At 49.5% G+C, this 18723-nt stretch overlaps 1 protein-coding gene across 1 annotated transcript; it reads right to left on the bottom strand.

The window, feature by feature from the left end:
• Nucleotides 1–7511: 7511 nt before the first annotated feature.
• Nucleotides 7512–15737, bottom strand: IGFBP3 (insulin like growth factor binding protein 3). The gene is made up of 5 exons (XM_044778169.2): nt 15212–15737; nt 11615–11841; nt 10974–11093; nt 9738–9879; nt 7512–8903 (listed from the first exon to the last, which is right to left on the bottom strand). The coding sequence occupies exons 1-4, from the start codon at nt 15618–15620 to the stop codon at nt 9754–9756; spliced, it is 882 nt and encodes a 293-aa protein (XP_044634104.2). The 5' UTR covers nt 15621–15737; the 3' UTR covers nt 7512–8903; nt 9738–9753.
• Between the last annotated feature and the right edge of the window lie 2986 nt (nt 15738–18723).

Below are 18723 nucleotides of genomic sequence, written 5' to 3'. Positions count from 1 at the left end.
CGTTGTTACTGCTGTAGACGTTTATCGAACCTGCCGTGATCTTTGTCTCTGAAACCGCTCCATCCTTCACCCTCCCCTTCCTTACCCAGCTTGGGTGTTTCAAGTCTGCAGGCTCCTCGTCCCCCCTGCTGGCAGGTCTGCTCTGCCCCCCATGGGCTCCCACTGCCCAGTGGAGTCAGGTGGCTGGCCAGGCTGGGCACTCTCCATCTCCTTGAGCCCTAGGCTCTCTACTTGCACTTGCCCTTCCTCTTGTAAATAGGCCTGAGTTTCCCCCATCTTTTTCTTTTTTTTTTTTTTGGAGGAAGATTAGCCCTGAGCTAACTACTGCCAATCCTCCTCTTTTTGCTGAGGAAGACCAGCCCTGAGCTAACATCCATGCCCATCTTCCTCTACTTTATACGTGGGATGCCTACCACAGCATGGCTTTTGTCAAGCAGTGCCATGTCCACACCCAGGATCTGAACCGCCCAACCCCAGGCTGCCGAGAAGGGGAACCTGCAAACTTAACCCCTGCGCTACCGGACCGGCCCCTCTCCATCTTAAATGCAGACAGAAACACTTCTTTAATTCGCGCCCTCATCTCTCTTCTCTGTCTCCCCTCAGCCTCTATCCTCCCAGGGATCTGAGTAGAGTCCTCCACTTGGCTCCCTGCTTGACTCTTCTGTTTGCTCAGCTGAGCCCTGAGCACAAGGGTGCTCTCTGCTTCTTGGATTCCTTCTTCCTTAAACTGTTATCCGCTTGCTCTTCCTGACACTGCCCACAATTCCGGCCTGCCTTGCTGACTGCGCCTTCCACCTTTCTCCCTGGGTGGGTACCTCGCCCATTCTTGCAGATCCCACCAGGGCCTCCAGGCTGCCTCCAGCCCCGTGTCCTGGATGCCCTCCTACCCTTGGCCATGGGAAAATGAGAGCCTCTCCACACACCAGGCTGCCTCTCTCCTCTTACGCTTCCCAGCTCCTCCCTGGTCTGGGCTCCGCCTCTTGGGTCTCCCCCTTCATCCTCGACCCCATGGCTGCCATCCTACCTCTGCCAAACCCTCAGGAGCAATCTGTGAATTCAGTGTATAATATTGTAATATCCTAAGAATATGGACATAAAATCCCCAACAAAATACTAGCAAACTGAATTCAGCAACATATTAAAATAATCATTCACTGTGACCAAGTGGGATTTATCTCAGCAATGCAAGCTTGTTTTAACATCCTAAAGTCGATTAATGTAATAAATCATATCTATAGAACAAAAAGCCAAAGTCACACCATCATCTCTATAGACTCAGCAAAAGCTTTTGATAATATCCAACACTGTTGCATGATAAAAAAATAATTTAACAGACCCGGAATAGAAGGGAACTTCCTCAAGCTGACAAAAGGCACCTAGAAAAACCCCACAGCTAACGTCATAGTTAATGGTGAAAGTCTGCATGCTTTCTCCCTAAGATCAGAAACAAGCCAAGCATGTCCACTTCCATCACTTCTATTCAGCATTGTACTGGAGGTTCTAGCCAGAGAAATTAGGCGAGAAAAAGAAATAAAGAGTATTCAGATAAAGGAAGAAGTAGAACGATATCCATTTGAAGACGACATGAACTTACATATAGAAAATCCTAGGTAATCGACTAGAAGACTATTAGAACTAATAAATGAGTACAACAACACTGCAGGATACAAGGTCGATATAGAAAAATCAATTGTATTGCTGTATGTTTGCAATGAACAATCCAAAAATGAAATTAAGAAAACAATTTCACTCACAATAGCATCAAAAGATTGAAATACTTAGTAGTACATTTAACAAAAGAAGTCTAAAATGTATACTCTGAAAACTACAAAAATCTTATTGAAAGAAATTAAAGAGGATCTAAATAAATGGAAAGCATACCACGTCCATGGATTGGAAAACTTGACATTGCAAGCATAGCAATGTACCCTAAACTGACCTACAGATTAAACACAATCCTTTTTGACTCTCAGCTGACTTCTTTGTAGAAACTGACAAGCTGGTTTTAAAATTCGTATGGAATTGCAAGGGGCCCAGTATAGCCAAAACAATCCTGAAAAAGAAAAGTAGGAGGACACACACTTCTTGATTTCAAAAATTTGCTACAAAGCAATGGTAATCAAACAGTGTGTTACTGGCCCAAGGATAGACATTTAGATCAACGGAATAGAATTGACAGACTATTCATAAATCCATACATTGATGATCAACTGATTTTCAATGAAAGTGGAAAACAATTTAATGGGGATAAAAAGGTTCTTTCATCAAAGGGGGCTGAGACAACTAGATAATCACATGCAAAACAATGAAGTTGGACACCTGCCACACATTATACACAAAAGTTAACCCAAAGTCAATTAAAGACCTAAATGTAAGAGCTAAAATTGTAAAACTCTTAGAAGAAAACATAGGGGTAAATCTCATGACGTTGGATTTGGCAAAGGAGTCTTAGATGTCAAACCAAAAACACAAGCAACAAAACTAAAAAAGATTAAAACAGGCTTTATCAAAATTAAAAAGTTATGTGCTTCAAAGGCCTGCATCAAGAAAGCGAAAAAACAACCCACAGACTCGGAGGAAATATTTTCAAATTACATATCTGAGAATTGACTGGTATCTAGAATGTATAAGGAACTCTCACAACTCAATAACATAAAGATAAATAACCCCATTAAAAAATGGGCAAAGTATGTGAACTGAAATTTCTCCAAAGAAAACATACAAATGGTCAATAAGCACATGAAAAGATGCTCAACATCATGAGTCATCAGGGAAAATGCAAATCAAAACGACAATGTGACACCACTTCACACCCACTGGGATGGCTATAATCAAAACAAGCCAGATAACAATGCGGGTGATGATGTGGAGAAGTTGGAAACCCCATACTCTGCTGTGGGAACGTAAAGTAGTGCAACCACTTTGGAAAACAGTCTGGCAGTTCCCCAAATGATTAAGCATAGATTTACCATATGACCCAGCAATTCTACTTCTAGGTACATATCCAGGGTAAATGAAAATAGATGTCTATGCAAAAACTTGTACATAAATTTTCATAGAAGCATTATTTATAACAGCCCAAAGGTGGAAGTAATCCAAACGTTTAATGGATGAGTGGATACACAAAATATGGTATATCCATACAATGAAATATTATTGGGCCATAAAAAGGAATGAAGTACTGGTACACGCTACAACATGGATGAACCTTGAAAACAGTACGCTCAGTGAAAGAAGCCAGTCGTAAAGGACCTGATGTTATATGTTCCATTCATACGAAAGTCCGGAACAGGGAAATCTATGGAGACAGAAAGCAATTAGTGGTTGCTTAGGGTTGGGGAGGGGGATGGCAGACGATAGCTAAAGGGTACAGGGGTTCTTACTGAAGTGATGAAAATGTCTGAAAACTGACTGCGGTGATGGTTACACACGTCTGTGACTACAGTAAAAACCGCTGAGTTGTACCACTTTAAATGAAAGAATCCTGTGGCATGGAAATTATATCTCTATAAAACTGTTCATAAAAGATTTTCAGGTTGGAATGACACTGTCAGAGCCGAGCTAGTGGAAGACTCTGGAGTCAGTGGCTATGATGGATTTAAGGAGAGGCTAACGGAGGCTAGAAGACCAGGGAGGAGCTGGTTTATGGAGGCTGCAGATGATGATCAGGGGAGGTAGACTGGGGTACAGAAGGGACAGAGAATCAACTTCTGGAAAGAATCACCTGCTCGCTGGCTCCAACTTCTTTCCTTCTATTCTGTTTTGAACCCATTTCAATCAATTGCAAAGACTCATCATACTCCCGGGTTTATAGCACACTCTCATTTGGCCGGTGCTTGGCACTCTTACTATTTGTTCTATTTTTTAATAATCTAATAAGGATCTGTGGTCTCACTATCCAACTCGAAAACTAGAATTCTGGCAATAACTTATCATCGTTCATTGCTTCGCTTTGGATTTAGTTTTATCTCATCTATACCTATTTTTAAAATATATATAGATATATATAGATATATAGATATAGATGTTTTCTTTTAGATTCTTTTAGTAATTTTTTTAACATCATAAAAAGTGTACCACGCAGCATGTGTGTACCACCCACTGTGTGATGGATCATTAGGGACGTGGAATTTAGACTCGATGCTACAGGGCTCTGCATCACCTGCATCGTTGCATGGCCTGCAGTTCATTCATTAGGGTCCGCCTGTTGCAAATACGCCACAGTTTATTCACGCGGGCTCCTGTTGGTGGGAGTCAGGTTATTTCCAGGTTTTTAAAAATTGCAAAAATTTATATTCTCTGAGACTACTTTACTCGAAATCTTCTTGTAAATTATATTTGATTGTTTGTTGCCAGGATATTGAAACGAAACTCATTTGTGTATATTATATCCAGCCATCTCGCTAAATACTGTTATTATTTATAATAATTTGTAGGTTCTGTGATGATTTCCATGTAAACAGTCATGATATCTGCAAATAATGACAGTGATCTCCAATTGTTAAGTCTTTATTTTTTTGGGAGGGTCTTACTGTATAAGCTCAGTTCTCTCATACCACGTTGAACGGAAATGGTGAGAGTGGATATCCTTGTCTAGTTCAGTTTTCAAAAAGGGACTTCTTCTAGCGTTTCTCCATTTAAGATGACGCTTACTGGTTTTTGTTTTTTTAATATGTACATGTTATCAGACAATGGAAGTTCTCTTACAGTTTTAATTTATTAACAGTCGTGTTATGTTGAATTTTTCAAACTGCTCTTACTGTGTCTATTAAAGTATCATTTTTGCCCTTTAATATACTGTGATTAATTATATTTATATATTTATAGATTTTCTCATATTATTTTGTATGCCGGAAATAAACTCAAGTTGGTCATGGTACAATATGGACCGTGGGACTTTTACATGGCTGAGCGCAATGCTCCTGTACGTTTTTGTCTTTGTGGGTTTACGCTGTGGGGTTGTACTGGTTTTGTAGGATAAATCTAGGTATAGTCTTCTCTTTTCTACCTTCTTAAAAAGTTTTATTGAATGGGACAATACGTTCTTTAAGTTTTTGGTGGAACTAGTCAAATCCTTTGGACCTGCTGTTTTCTTTATGGGAATATTTTAAAGTATTCCTTTAAATGCTGTCACAATTATTGGAATATTCAGGCTTTTGGTTTGTTCTCCAAAATGATAATTTCTAAGAAATCTTGTATTTTGTTTAGGTTTTCAAAATGGGTAATATCTAGTTTTGATAGTATTTTATTATAAGCTGTTTACCTTCTGCTTTATCTGTTACATTCTGTCTGTCAAACATAATATTATTAGTTGTAACTTTCCCTTTTTGTTCTTTACAGCCATTCTAGGTGTTTGCCTATTTTGTTAGATTTTTTCAAAGAAAAGATAGGCAGAATCAATTGCTAAAAATCAAGACATATTTTATTACATGATCATATTTCTTGGGTTAAGCTGGCCAGTTTTGAAGCTTCAGATCTTCTAAATCTTTGCTGATCCTTTTCCTTCTGTTTAACTACCAATAATGCCAGAGGGTCATTATATTAATTTTCAAATAAATAACTTAAAGACATAACACACAGGAGAAGTAATAAAAAATAAGAGCAGAAAGCAATGACAGAAAAAATGTACGACATTTTATTAGGTGCCCACATGTTTAGAATGGCCAAATCCTCCTGGTTCATTTACCCTCCTGTTGTCTTGTAGAGACTTTTTCTGTCTCTAATACAACATCGTCTTAAACTCTACCTTGTCTGATATTAATAGCTACTCTACCTTTGTTTTGAATAGATTTTGTCTATGTCTTTCCATCCCTTTATTTTCAATCCTTGTCAGTTGTAATAAAATTTATCTTGAGTTTTGGCAATTGAAACTGCCTATCTTTATTTTAACTGCCACATTTTACCATCTGTTTAAATCAGGGTTTCTCAATCTCGGCGTCATTGACATTTTGGGTGGGATAATTCTTTGTGGTGGGGGCCGGCCTGTGCATCGTAGGAAGTTTAGCAGCCTCCCTGGCCTCCACCGCTAGATGCCACTAACACGCTCCATTGTGACACCAAAAATGTCTCCGGAAATTGCCAGATGTCCTTGGGTGGGGAAGAATCGTCACCACACCCTTGTCAATGTCTGTGATTGTTATTTTTCAGGTGTGTCGATGTGTTAGTCAAACTCAGGTAAGTGGTTGCTGTAGCATCTGTGTGGCCTTGACCCAGTGAGGGGCGAGCCCTTGGTCACTCATTTCTGTGTGTCTGGGGGATGGTGGTTGGGAATACAAGGTGTTTGGGGATGAGCCTGGGAGGGCAGAGGAGTTGTGAGTGTCTAGCTGGGCAGCTGAGGGTGGAGTGACCGGGGAGAGGAGAGCCAGGTGGTGCAACTTCACGTGTTTACTGTATAGGATAGCACTTAGAAGGAAAGGACCAAAAGGTGTGGATGGCAGAGGTTGGGGGTTAAGGAGAGTGAGGACAAGAAAGGGCACGTGATTCAGTGCTTCCAGGAAGGCAAGTCCAGTGGGCTTACAGAGCAGCATCCCGTGTGCAGCTCACAGCTCAAAGCGGCTGCAAAGGGCCTGGCAGGCTCCTGTCCGGGCTTCCCAGACACTGGCTTGTCGCTGAGGCACCCCATAGCTGGCTCCGAGAACCCCATGGCCCGTTGGCTCCTGCTCCCCCCATGAACTTGCTCTGCAGGCCCGCTCCCTCCCTCTGCCCTCGGGACTTGGCAGGCACCCCAACCCCCAGGACTTACCCTCTTTTCCCTGGTTTCCCATGTGATCTCCTGACGGCCATCCCCCACACCTCAGAGCCCTGAACACTCACAGGGCTCACTGCTCAGCACGCAACTCTGTGACGAGGGGCCTGTCTTAGATGTTTTATTAACGTACCAGTTAGGGCTCTAAACAGGTGACTCCTTGACATACAGTTTATCCTTCGAGGCCTGGAAGTCACAGGCTCAGAACTTTGCCTGAAGTGGCTCTGTGACAAAGGGTAATTGTCCCAAGGCAGCAGAGAGGGGACTGAGCCCCCAGAACGGACCCCCGCTCCCTGAGCATCTCCTGGGGTCTCTCTCCTATTCCAAACAGAGGTGGAGCGAGAGGGTCTCAGGCCGGGAAGTGGCGCTGAATCCTCCTGCACGTGTTTCACACCTGTCCCCCTCGGACACGAAGCCTTCCCTGAGTGGTGACAGATAGGACAACGGGGGACAAAACCTAAAGGAAAAGAGGGCCAGTCACGAGGTGCGTCTACTGATCTGCTCCCACCTGCCCACTCCTGTGATGGGACCGGGGTCAACACCTGAACTCCTGGAACTCAAGGCTCACAGCAGACATGACCCAGCGCCTCCACGGGGCCAGTGGAGGCCTCCGGGCTGTCTCCTCGGGTTCTCTTGCGGGAGGTGGAAGCAGGCAAAGGTGTTGGTTTACGAAGCCTTTTAGTGCCCCTGGAACAGCCCACCCCCTCCGGATGATTTCATTAGTAACCTGCAATGCAGAGCCAGTCACTAACAAGGGGTGAGGGACTTCTTTATGGTAAAAACTTTATTTACTATTTATAAATACATTGCAAGACGAACTTTTCAAAAATACTTTTTTTCTTCAAAAACTTAAAAAAATAAAGAAAAGCTAATAGGTAGGCAGAATGTCTCGAGACCCCTTTGTGTTCTCCAGGAGGGCTGTGCGCAGTGTGTGTCCACCCCGGAGGCCGGCGGTGGTGCGGGCCCCCTCAGCACCCACGCCGCCAAGCTCGAGGGCTGGCCTTGGGGCACTGGCCCTGCGCAGGCTCTTTCCTCGGTCATGGCCGTAGTTATGTTCTCTAGCATCGCTAACATCTCATCTAGGATTATCTAGTGTAGGTCCTAGCATATCTGGACTATGACGTATACAATGTTAACAGGTCATGAAGAACGTGTTTTCTCTGCATATATGTGTGAGTTAGAAAGAAAAGCAGGATGCGTCCCAGTGCAGCAAGCACGGGCATTCTGTGTGCTCCCAGGGTCCTCCCTGGGCTCCCCAACAAGCCATTCCTCTTTCTTGGCTAGATAAAATTAGGATGTTATGTTTACATTGTGCCAAGGAGGACAGAGGCAAGAGATGAAAATAAATCTCCTTCACCTTTAAGGAGCTAACCTTCAAAAATCAACTTGGTCTTGAATTGTTGAATGGAAAACACTATTCTCTATGGTCATCGAAGAATCGTGCTATTATTCGTGATGCCTCTGAAAACAAGGGACTGACTCTTGCTGCCCCGCCGCCCCCCCTGCCCTGCGGGGCCACCAAGAAAGGCTGTGTGTTCAGGGAGCTGCTGACAATGAGGGTCAGAAATACCCGCCTTTAGAGGTTCCCAGAGTTCCCCAGAACATCCTTGGTCATGGTTTTTTACAAATAAGACTCTATCTTATTCTCTCCACTAGTTCCCAAGCAATGCAGGTCACTTGAAGATAAGAAACGTCTTGGTAGAGGAAACCAGGCCCTTGCTTCAAAGACGTAAGCTCCAGGTGGTGCGTGAGGATATCCAGACACCAGAGTGCAGGGGTCCCGTCCCCGACCAGCCTGCGCTCATTTCAGAGACGGGGGAAGAAGTGTTCATCGACAGAAGCAACACAGTCACTGCGGCATGAAGCAGAGGCAGAGTTCCAGGACAGTGTGAGGTCCCGCTGCAGTTTACAAGGATTTTTATAGGAAGCAACGGGAAAAACCACACCGCGTTTCACTGATGACTGGAAAGTAGAAAGATGCTCAAGTTCACCATTAGAAGAACCCTAGGCATTTCAAACAGCTCTTTCTAAACTTTGGTTTAAAAAAAAAAAATCAGATCACCACAAAAAGAAATATAAATCGAGGCTGTAGCCAGCTGCTGATCATGTCGTTGGCAGTCTTTTGTGCAAAATAAGGCGTATTTCAGCTCCACATGAACTAAAACAAAAAGGAAAAGAAACATATTGAAATAACAGCCCTCCAAACTGAAAGAGCTCAAGTCCTTCCCAGGATGATCAGGTTGACGCCGGGGTGCTTGGCGCTGGGGGACCCCCTACACTCTGTGACAAAGCGAAGAACACTGTCAGGGGCTCGCAGGGTTCACTGTCACAAAGAGTCACCCTGAAATTAGAATGATTTTTTTCCAACTTGCAAGGAAACAAAACTTATCACTAAAAATGAAAATTTCTTCTGTTTACTTAAATTTGTCTTGAGAAGATGAAAAGAAATACACATTTCTTCTTCTTTTCCCCAATAGAGCTCTGATATATTAAAAGAAAAAAATATTGAATATGATAGCATTCTTCAAAATAATGGTTTAAAATGTCATTTTTTGTATTAGATTTAAATAAACTTTATTACAATTATATTAATCAAAGACTATCAGAATAGCCCTAATACATTATATGGGAAAAAAATAGCCACATCCTTTAGAAACACGTTTCTTTGGATTAAAAGTTTACCTGTGAAGGTAAATGAACCATCAAAGTTTAACTTTGAAAAACCTCATATTATGTGCGTATGAATGTTTACACGTTCTAAGTTGTTTCAAATGAAAGGAAGCATCTTTGAGACCACCTGCCCACAGACCCACTTCCCTGCGTTGTTCAGCTAGGTCGGGGCCTCCCTGCCCCTTCTTGAGGGTTCTGTCCTGTGTGTCTGTCCTAGGGGCTGGCCGCAGCCCCGGGTCCCCAGCCCCGGGCAGGCACAGGCCTGCAGCCCCTGCCTCCCACCCCAGCCCTCCTGGGAGGCCCAGCCCCAGTCCCAGCTTACGTGGCTGCGGGTCGGTCTACTTGCTCTCCATGCTGTAGCACTGCACGTCGCCTTTGCCCCTGGCGTCGTAGCCCGGGAGGGGCTGCCCGTACTTGTCCACGCACCAGCAGAAGCCTCGCTTCCGGCCTTTGGAAGGACGGCACTGCGGGCAGAGCACACAGAGTGAGGGGGAGCCCCGGGGAGGCTCCCACCATGGGGCTCCTGATGATGAGGGCAGGTGCCCAGGACCCAGGGTGGCCCCAAGCATGGCCTCTGCTCTGCTGAGAAGGCCCCAGGAGAGGCCAGGCAGGGCCCTGTGTGCACGACGTGGTGGCGTGCTGCCTGTGCAGGTGGCCTCTCCAGAAAAGCAGCAGGCGGTACAGTTTTGTGTCCCTGGGGTCTCGGGTAGACGCTGGACTGTCGGCCCCGCAGGCCTATATGCTGAATGAGGGAATGTGAACGCCCCTCCCGCCTGCCCGTGTCACGTCTGTGTCTTCCAGAGCACACCCCATGCCGCACACGTGGACCAACCCAGTAGAGTCTGCGGAACAAGTGACTGAAAGAACCACAGGGACAGAAGACCTGACTGGAACGAAGGACTGTTGCACAGTGACTGGCGGAAGACAAGCGTGATAAAGAGGCCAATGACCAGTGGCCCCTGAGGAGTACGGGGCCTCTGACCAAGGGTGTGACCATAAACACTCTGGGGGCGGCCACGCCGTCCTAGGGCCAATCCTGCAGGGGCCGTGGGACCCGTCCAGTCGGAAGGCCGAATGAAAAGCTGCCCTGACATATCGTGACCCAAGGAGGCGCATCTATGGCAGCTCAGAACAACTACACCACCAGTGGGTTTGATCCCTTGCAGCTCGTCACTGTCGGGAAGGCCTGGGTGAGAAAGGGACCAACATGGGACCTCAGGGTGAACTGTCTGTCTGAGGACCTCACGTCAGGCTTCTTGGAAATTCTCTACAATCGTTCAAAACGTCAGTCCATGAGGCAGTGCCAACGAAAGTGTCAACATGTTGGAGTCCCTTTATGGTTAATAGAGGGCCCGGGTGGCATCGCACTGCGCGGCGGGTCAGGAGGGAGAAGCACCAGGCTTCAGGGTTTTAGAGCGAGCGGCCCTGGGTCAGCCTCGGGTGCTGTCATGGGCCGGGAGCTGGGGCTGCGGCCAGCACTGGGGGTTGCAAAGTCGGCTTTTCCTCTGCGTGGGGGACAGAGGGAGAGAAAGGAGCACTGCGCGAGGACGCTGCTCACCTGCTTTTTCTTGTAGAAGCCCTTCTTGTCGCAGTTGGGGATGTGGATGCCCCTGGGGCTGAGCATGTTCAGGAACTTGAGGTGGTTCAGCGTGTCCTCCATTTCCCGGCGGCAGGGTCCCTGGGGAGGAGGCCGGCTTACTCGGGAACTCACTCTGCCTCATAAAATCCCGGACACCCAGGGAGCCCTCCCGAGTGGGACCTGCAAGGTGCTCCCCAAATACCTTTAGCCTCAAATATCTTTTGCCGAGTTAGTTGTCGACATTCCTAGAAGGATGCCAACCACGGCTCGTGTCACTCTCATGAAATCCCCAGAGCAAGGCACAGAGCTGGGGACAGAGTCCCCAGAGGCCAGGACATGCAGAAGCCGAGGGAACAAAATGAAGCGGCTTCATGAGCACATTTCTCTGAACCTCAGGGGCCTGGAGAGCACATGACGCGCTTTTATGGATGTTATTTCTCTTGACCCTCAGGAGACCTCCGAGATCGGGAAGGGTCACATCCTTTACGTAAGGAGGGGCTCGAGGCTGCCCACAGCATCCACTGGACCACCTGGATTTACCGATGGCGCTTTCGAGTAAAGAGTGACTATGGCGCCCCCTCCACCCCGCTTCCCTCATCCACAGGAGGAAAAGCTCTCACGTATTCTGTCTCGCGCTTGGACTCGGAGGAGAAGTTCTGGGTGTCTGTGCTCTGAGACTCGTAGTCGACCTTGTAGCGCTGGCTGTCCTTGGCATGGCCTTTCTTGATGACGTCCATCTTGGTGTGGATCGTGTGGAATTTGGGGTCCGGCATGCGGTGTGTGCTGGGCAGGGCCTGGTTGTCCACACTCCCTGCACTGTGGTCCTCCTCCGACTCACTGCTGTTTCCTTGAAAAGCACAAGGGACACAAAGACTGTTATGGATATTTAATGACATTCTTCTTAAAATCTTACTACTGCGACCAAGTCACATCTAAGCAGAAACGTTATTCAACAATTCCAAATATGTTACAAAAAAACCTTGATAAAGTGTTGTTCCGTAATACTAGTAGAAGAAGCCACCTTTTAAGAATGAAACCTGACATGTGCTTTCAGGAAGCAGGGTGCCACTGAAGGAAATGCATTTCACCTCTCAGCTTTCGAATGCCTCTCACCCTCCACCAGCAGGGGGCAGACTCGAGCCAAGGAAGGCTCCGTGGGGGATTCAGAAACGCGCAGGGCTGCTGCGATGGGGTCTCCCAAGTGTGCGACTTGGTGGACAGGCACTTTCCCCGCGCCACCCGGTCCTGCTGGGGGACGATGGCAGCAGTCTGGGCGTCAACAAGCCCTGCAGGGGTTCCGATGCTCACTCAAGTTTAACCAGCGCTGGCCTAAAGTGCTAGCAGGCAAAAGGCTCCGAGGGATCTCTGTCGGCTCAGATGGGGAAACTGAATTCCTCTCCACAAAGCGCCTTTGCTGCATGTCCCCAGACTCATGCAGGCATGTCTGGTGGTGTTTTATAGGTCCCGCCGTTCTATCTCAAACACTCACTGCCCATGCAGGGTCTGGGACACCCAGGAGAGCTGCACAGACCCTGCACATCCTGGGGCACTTTCCCAGGTGAGTCCTTCCTCCCCTGTCTACACAGGGGCAAACGGGACTCCGACAGCACCACAGCTCCACTCAAGGCTGGCACCCCTTCGTGCCAAAGAGCTTTCAGTTCCTGCAAAGGAGGCGCCTCCTGCAGATCTCTCGGGGGAATCAACCTGCTGATGAAGACAGACTTGACATTGATGTTGGGATGTCCACAGTGTCACTGGGAGGTCAAGTGTACTGACTACATGGGTGGCTGATGTATAGCTAGAATGCTCTCTCTGTTCCTCTTCCAGGATGAAATTGGGGCGGCTACAGGAGAAGGGCCAGTGGGAGCCCCTTCCTCTTGCCTGGCTCTGCACAGCCAGGTAACTGTGAAATGATCATTTCACTTGACAAGCCACGCCCTGACGCCTCCCTCCCCGGAGGGGCTCTTTTGCCATCTGGTCCTGAATCTACTACGCCTGGGATGCCAAGTGCCCCGCTCCAACTGAACCCTCCAGGGAACACGCCTGTCACAGTGGCAGCCCGCCCGCCTGCTGGGAAGCTCACCAAGGCCTCTGGCTCTAGGCTCTGAGGAGCAAATGCCTAGCTCTGGGAGGGCTCCCGGCGGGTTGAGTGCTGCAGAAAGACACACTGCTTCTGCTGCAGACGCTCCGCTCTCTCCTGGAGGCACAGGACAGGTGCACTGGGAGAGTCTGGGGAGGCCCCTCTCCTCTCTGGGTCTCGATTTCCTCACCGGGGAAACAGTCCCATGGCGAAAAGGAGCTGCAAAGTTCTCAAGGGGTCCAGCATCTGGGGAAGCACAAATTCCTCTAGCCCAGAGCCTGCTGGAGTAAGTTCTTAATTGGTAGAATTTGGTTTCAATTTCCTTTCATCTTACTGTTTTTTTTTTTTTTTTCCTTTTTCAGGGAAGCACTGGGGCAAAGGAGATGCTAAGAGTACGTAAATAAACATATTTGCATTTCTTTCCTAAGAACTCTGAGTAATTTCTTAAACTTCCTTGGTTTGTTTCTAATGCCTGCTGACTTAGGCATGAAGAGAAACCATTTCCATTTAAGCAACAGATCACTTTAACTTTTGACTGTCGTTTAAATTCACATACCCCTCCCCGCCAAGTGGATTTTAGAAGTCACTTAGATCTTTCTATAATCTTATAATAAACCACATTAACCTACACTATGGAGCTACTCTGGTAGTAATCACAATGCACATTATAGTCTAACTAAAAGAGACAATGTTTATAAGCACTTCAAAGATCACTTTTCGAATGTCCAAAAAAGGCATTAGAACAACAAAGTACACACACAGCAAACAACATAGCTTTGCCCTGAGACACAAATGCATCTAAGGATTTTAAGTCTGTCTATTAGCATAAAACAGTGTATGTTTTAGGCAATTGGAATTTTGCCTTTCCACCAATTCTGGAATGGTGTTTCTCTGGGATAAATGGAGCCGTCCCTGCCTAGCAAGGAAACAGCACCAACGGGAGTGGAAACCTGCAGGTTTGGACATTATAAGGGGACTTTCCTTTGCTAGCCCTAGGTGGGGGCTTGCCCACTGCTCTGCTCAGCTGGTGGCTGGAGGGGGGCGGAATTCTCCCAGCCTTCAGCTATGTGGGAACTTCACTCATAACTAAGTGAGGCTGCCTAAGCCTGTCCGAAATTTAGAGGAACAGCTGCCAACAGAATTTAGACTTCTTTTCTAAGGGAACAACATGATGTCCTTCACAGAGCCGCAGGCCTGGTTGTGGTCCAGACAGTGGAGCAACTCTGCCAAATATTAGGTTTTCTACTCTTCGGGGCTCCTGTGAACTGGACCTCATTCCTTCCACTTCAGATTGACACGGCATACAGTCTTGGAGTTTATTCCAACTCTCTGCTGACACTGAAATCTATGAGTCCACACTCCCCGCAACCCCGCACCTGGGGGCTACACAGGCACCAGGGCGGGTGGTGCACAAGGAGGACGACGCAGGAGTGGCAAAGACGGTTCAGCCTCCAGCATCCTCCCTGCCTCCGGAGGACCTTGGTGAGTCACTTCCTTCTGAACGTCAGGTTGTCTCACTGTAAAAGATACCATTACTGGATTCCCACCTTGCTGGTTTTGCACACCCCGGGATGTGACACTGCTTTGAAAACCATAAGTCCGTGCAAATGTTAGTATTTTTAAAGACAGGTACAATTTCCTAAAACGTGCCTGCCCACCTTCCCTGGTCGCCTCCCTGAGCCCCCGGCCCCCACAGCGTCCTTGGCACGAACACGCTCGCTCCTAGATCGTGGGAAACCGAAGCCGCGTCCCAAGGTTGGGCCGCACAGTCCACGCCCATGTTCCCGCGCTGCGCGGGCGCACAAGTCGGAGAATCTCTGTCCTGGATCTTTCCATTGGCCGCCAACCATGGTATCACACCGCTCCCTCCCCAGGAAATCTTCGACCCATTTTCACCGAAAGCGCTTTCCAATTTACAAGCATTCTGCACTCAGGGAATGGAGCCAATACAGCGCCGCCTGCGGAGGGGCCCTCTGGCGAGCGCCCTTGCCTCGCAGGGCCTCAGTTTCCCCACGTAAAACCCTTGCGGCGGGGAGAGCAGCAGAGTCTCCGCAGCGGCACCGTCCCATACCCGGCCTTGGCCAAAGGGCGGTGGGTCTGGGGTGCTGCGGCGGCGCACCTGGCGCGGGCGGCTCACCTGGCGCGGACGGTGCGGGAAGCAAGTAGGCGCGCAGGCGGCTGGCGGCGCTGGCGTTGGCGCAGAGCCCGCGGCCGTCCAGCAGCGCCTGCAGCGGGCGCGGCTCGCCGGGTGGCGGCTGGCAGCGGAGGCCGGCGCCGCAGCGCTCGGTGTAGACGCCGCACGGCTCGCCCTCGCGCAGCGCGCACGTCAGGCAGCAGCCGCAGCCCGGCTCGCGCACCAGCTCGGCACACGCGGACGCAGCGGGCGGTGGCGGGCACTGGGCCAGCGCACGCGCGTCGCACGGCTCGCAGCGCACCACGGGGCCCGCGCCCGCCACGCCCGCGCCGGCTCGCGCCGCCGGCGGCCCGCGGAGCAGCGCCAGCGCTGTCAGCGCCGCTGCCCAGAGCGCGGGGCGCGCCCGCTGCATGGCGCCCGCCGCGGGGGCCTGCTGCTCGGCCGGCCGGGGCGCGCGGGGACGGGGCGACAGCGCGCGGCGCGAGGCTGCGGGAGCAGGGTAGGCAGCGGCCAATCCTCAGTGCCGCGCTGTCGCGCTCGCATCTGGCCGGCCCGGGCGCGCCGGCTGCTATATAGAAGCCGGGGTGGCCGAGGACACGCCCCGGAACGGCACGCCAGGGTGGAGGGGTGGCGGGGGCGGGCCAGAGCCGACCAGGCTCCGGGGGCCCTCGCCTCGCCCTGTGCAGCCGGGACGAATGCGGGGACGCGCAGCGCGCGGCAAGTCGGGCACCTGCTTCCCCCACACATGCCTGGTGCTCCCGCCACCCCGCCGTCCCCGGCGCCTCTGGCTACCCTAGCCCCTTGGCCACCGTGGAGTCTCCGCGCCCCAGGCTACCTCAGCGCCCCCGACCACCCTGGTGCTTACGCCCTTCTCCCTCTGCGCGCAAGGGTGAGGTCGCCCCGCGGCAAGCCGGTGTAGGGAAAACTGGCATGCGCCGCTCCTCATCCGTGTGTACTTTACAAAGCTTTCCAAAATTTCAGTCCTCGAGTCGGGGAAGTCGTGGGACATTTCTGAATGAGAATACCCGATTCGCGTCGGGGTCTTGGGGAGCCAAGGCACTCGGGGTTTTATCTGCGCCCGCCAGGCCGCTCGCACCCCCCACCGCGGGCCCTGTGAAAGCGCATCCGCAGGTGCGCACTCGGCCTTCGCCCTTTTCAGGTTCACTTCTCAAAGCTGCGGAGGCTCACGTTTGCTGTTTCACTTCAAGTCCTAGTTGGCAAAGTGGGCCGGCCCCGAGTGGGTCCTTAGAACGGCTTGTCAAAGATTTGACGTCACGACTGTTCTTGTTCTTAAGTATTCTCCCTGATATCGTTTTCAAATAGAGTTTATATGCATAACGAAACAACAATAAAAACAATAAAGGAGGCACCGCTGAAGCGCAATTAATAGCCGAATAGACCCTCAACATTGGTAATTTTCACGCTCAGTTTCTCAGGCCGCCTTGCATCCCTGTACCAGGTTCTCTCTGGTGCGTTGAAGTGGAGACTGGGATTCTCGCTCATCTGTGCGATCTAAACACTTTGCTCTAGGGTGCAAGTCAGAGGGAGCAATTTCGCCCTTGAGGTCGCGGTGAGCCGGGCTGGCCTGCTCCGTGCGAGTCCTTTCAACGGGGTCTGTGCGCCCCTTTCCTAGGCGACCAACAGAGGACGCCAGTGGTCCAGGATTGAACGGAGAATTACGCTTCCCAAGGCTCTTTTAGGAAGAGCTTGTGGATCAGCAGAGGGAACCCGTCAGACCACCGTGGGAGGGGACTTTCCTGGACGTTGTTGAAAATGGATTCTTGCCCTAGGAGGTGGATAGGTGTCTTGGAGGAGCCTTTCTCAGTTTGCGGTAGAAACAGCGAATCAGGACACCCTTGCGTTTCCCCCTCAGACCACTACCCTGGCCAGCCCACTACGCAGCTGCGGGTGAAGCTAACATCCATTCACTGTCTCTCTCCTCTCTGTGTGTATGCACATATGTATGCATGTGGATGCGTGTATATATCCTCCTTTTAGAATGGGAAGACCAATTTCCTCATAACAAATAAATAAGTAATAAATAAAATAAAATATAGTGATAACCGAAGCTCTGCAAAGGAGAAGAGATCAAAGACAAACCGAGGGGGCCTGCGCAGCCCCGCACGTCCCTGTTGGCTCCCCGAGTCCAGCACTCAGCTGTGGGAGACCCGCCCTGGTCACCCTAAAGTACGCCACAGCGTCCTTGATGTCCCTTCTCCTTCCTCGTAGCTGTATGTTCTCTGCGTTGACAGCCAAGAACAGGGTCTCCGATTTCACTGAAAAATTAAAGGAAACAGAGCAAATCCCTCAGGGTTACATTTGTTCCTGAAATAACCACGGAGACTTGACTGAAATTAGAGCCGGATTTTGTTTCAAAATTCTTGAGGTCGCACGTCCGCCTTTGTCTAGTACAGTGTTATACACGGGGCTGGGCTGGTCATCGTGGCACTTTTTACCCCCGTTATCTTCTGAGCAGCGGGCAGAAGAAGCCCAGGGAGAATGTCTAAGGCCGATCCCTAGGTGCTCCTCCGTTTCAGACAGCCATGCGAGCCCCCACAGCTGGAGCAAAGGCTCCTGTTCCGCGCGGAGTCCCTAGGGGGCGCCCAAGCGCCAGGATGTCCCTGAACAAGCCGGAGACCGCGGAACAACGAACGTTACGCTGTAACTCTCCATGGATATTCCATAGCGACGTTTTATATAGGCTGTCATCGCGCTTCTCGTGAAATCTCGCAGCAGCGAAGTGAATCTGCAGCAGCGACGTGGGGGAGAATTGTGTTTCAATATTTAGTCATTCGTATTTGACAAAACTGAAGGAGCCCCTCCCCCACACCCCACCATGTAATTGTTGCGGAGAGCACTTGCATAGGATAAAACTTAATTTTGTGGCATGCTAGTTAATTTTTTTCAGACTTTCGATTAATCTGCCGTTTGTGGATTTTGACATAAACTGGAGTGGTTAGTGGGAAAGATGTTTTTCCCCCTGTTGAAGGTACTTGGCTTACGATTGCTTAATAATTGTAAAGTAGTATTCAACTGCTGGAATGACAGACAGGAGACGGAATCTATCCCTTTTCACTAAAAAACTCAGTTGGCTTGATTATGATTCATGGTTGCTGGGGTCAGCCTGGTTATCTTAACCAGGTGACATAAGCCACTCATTTCTTTGAGCCCATTGCTGCAGCTGACAGGCACCGTGTCTCCCTATGACCTCAGCCTCTTTGGTTCTCTTAGGCTTTACCTGGACCCACCTCCTAGGGTCTCTCTCCCTGCCCCGAGCAGCAAGCACTCTCTTCCATGTCCTCAGAAGTATGGGTGTCAGGTTTACCTCCCACAGTAGACTCTGAACAGAGAGGTCCAAACTCCTAGGGGCATGTGATGCTGGGGACCTCATTTCAGGGCTTGGTGGCACTTTGCTCAAAGCCTCAGAGTTTCCTGCTAGGGGAGGTATGCATGAGGACGGGGAACCTAATTTCCCCTTCATCCGATCGCCTGCTTGGTAAGCCTCCTAGTTATGT

Source organism: Equus asinus, chromosome 1 (genome assembly GCF_041296235.1).
Source record: "Equus asinus isolate D_3611 breed Donkey chromosome 1, EquAss-T2T_v2, whole genome shotgun sequence".
Classification (NCBI taxonomy): Eukaryota; Metazoa; Chordata; class Mammalia; order Perissodactyla; family Equidae; genus Equus; species Equus asinus.
This window is presented reverse-complemented; position numbering and strand designations above follow the sequence as displayed.

Excerpts from the sequence above, each read along its gene's own strand:
- IGFBP3 (XM_044778169.2), bottom strand. The coding sequence starts at position 15,620 with ATGCAGCGGGCGCGCCCCGCGCTCTGGGCAGCGGCGCTGACAGCGCTG. Across the intron at positions 11,842-15,211 it reads TCCCGCACCGTCCGCGCCAG|GAAACAGCAGTGAGTCGGAG; the intron begins GTGAGCCGCCCG and ends GTGCTTTTCAAG. Across the intron at positions 11,094-11,614 it reads CCAAGCGCGAGACAGAATAC|GGACCCTGCCGCCGGGAAAT; the intron begins GTGAGAGCTTTT and ends CCTCCTCCCCAG.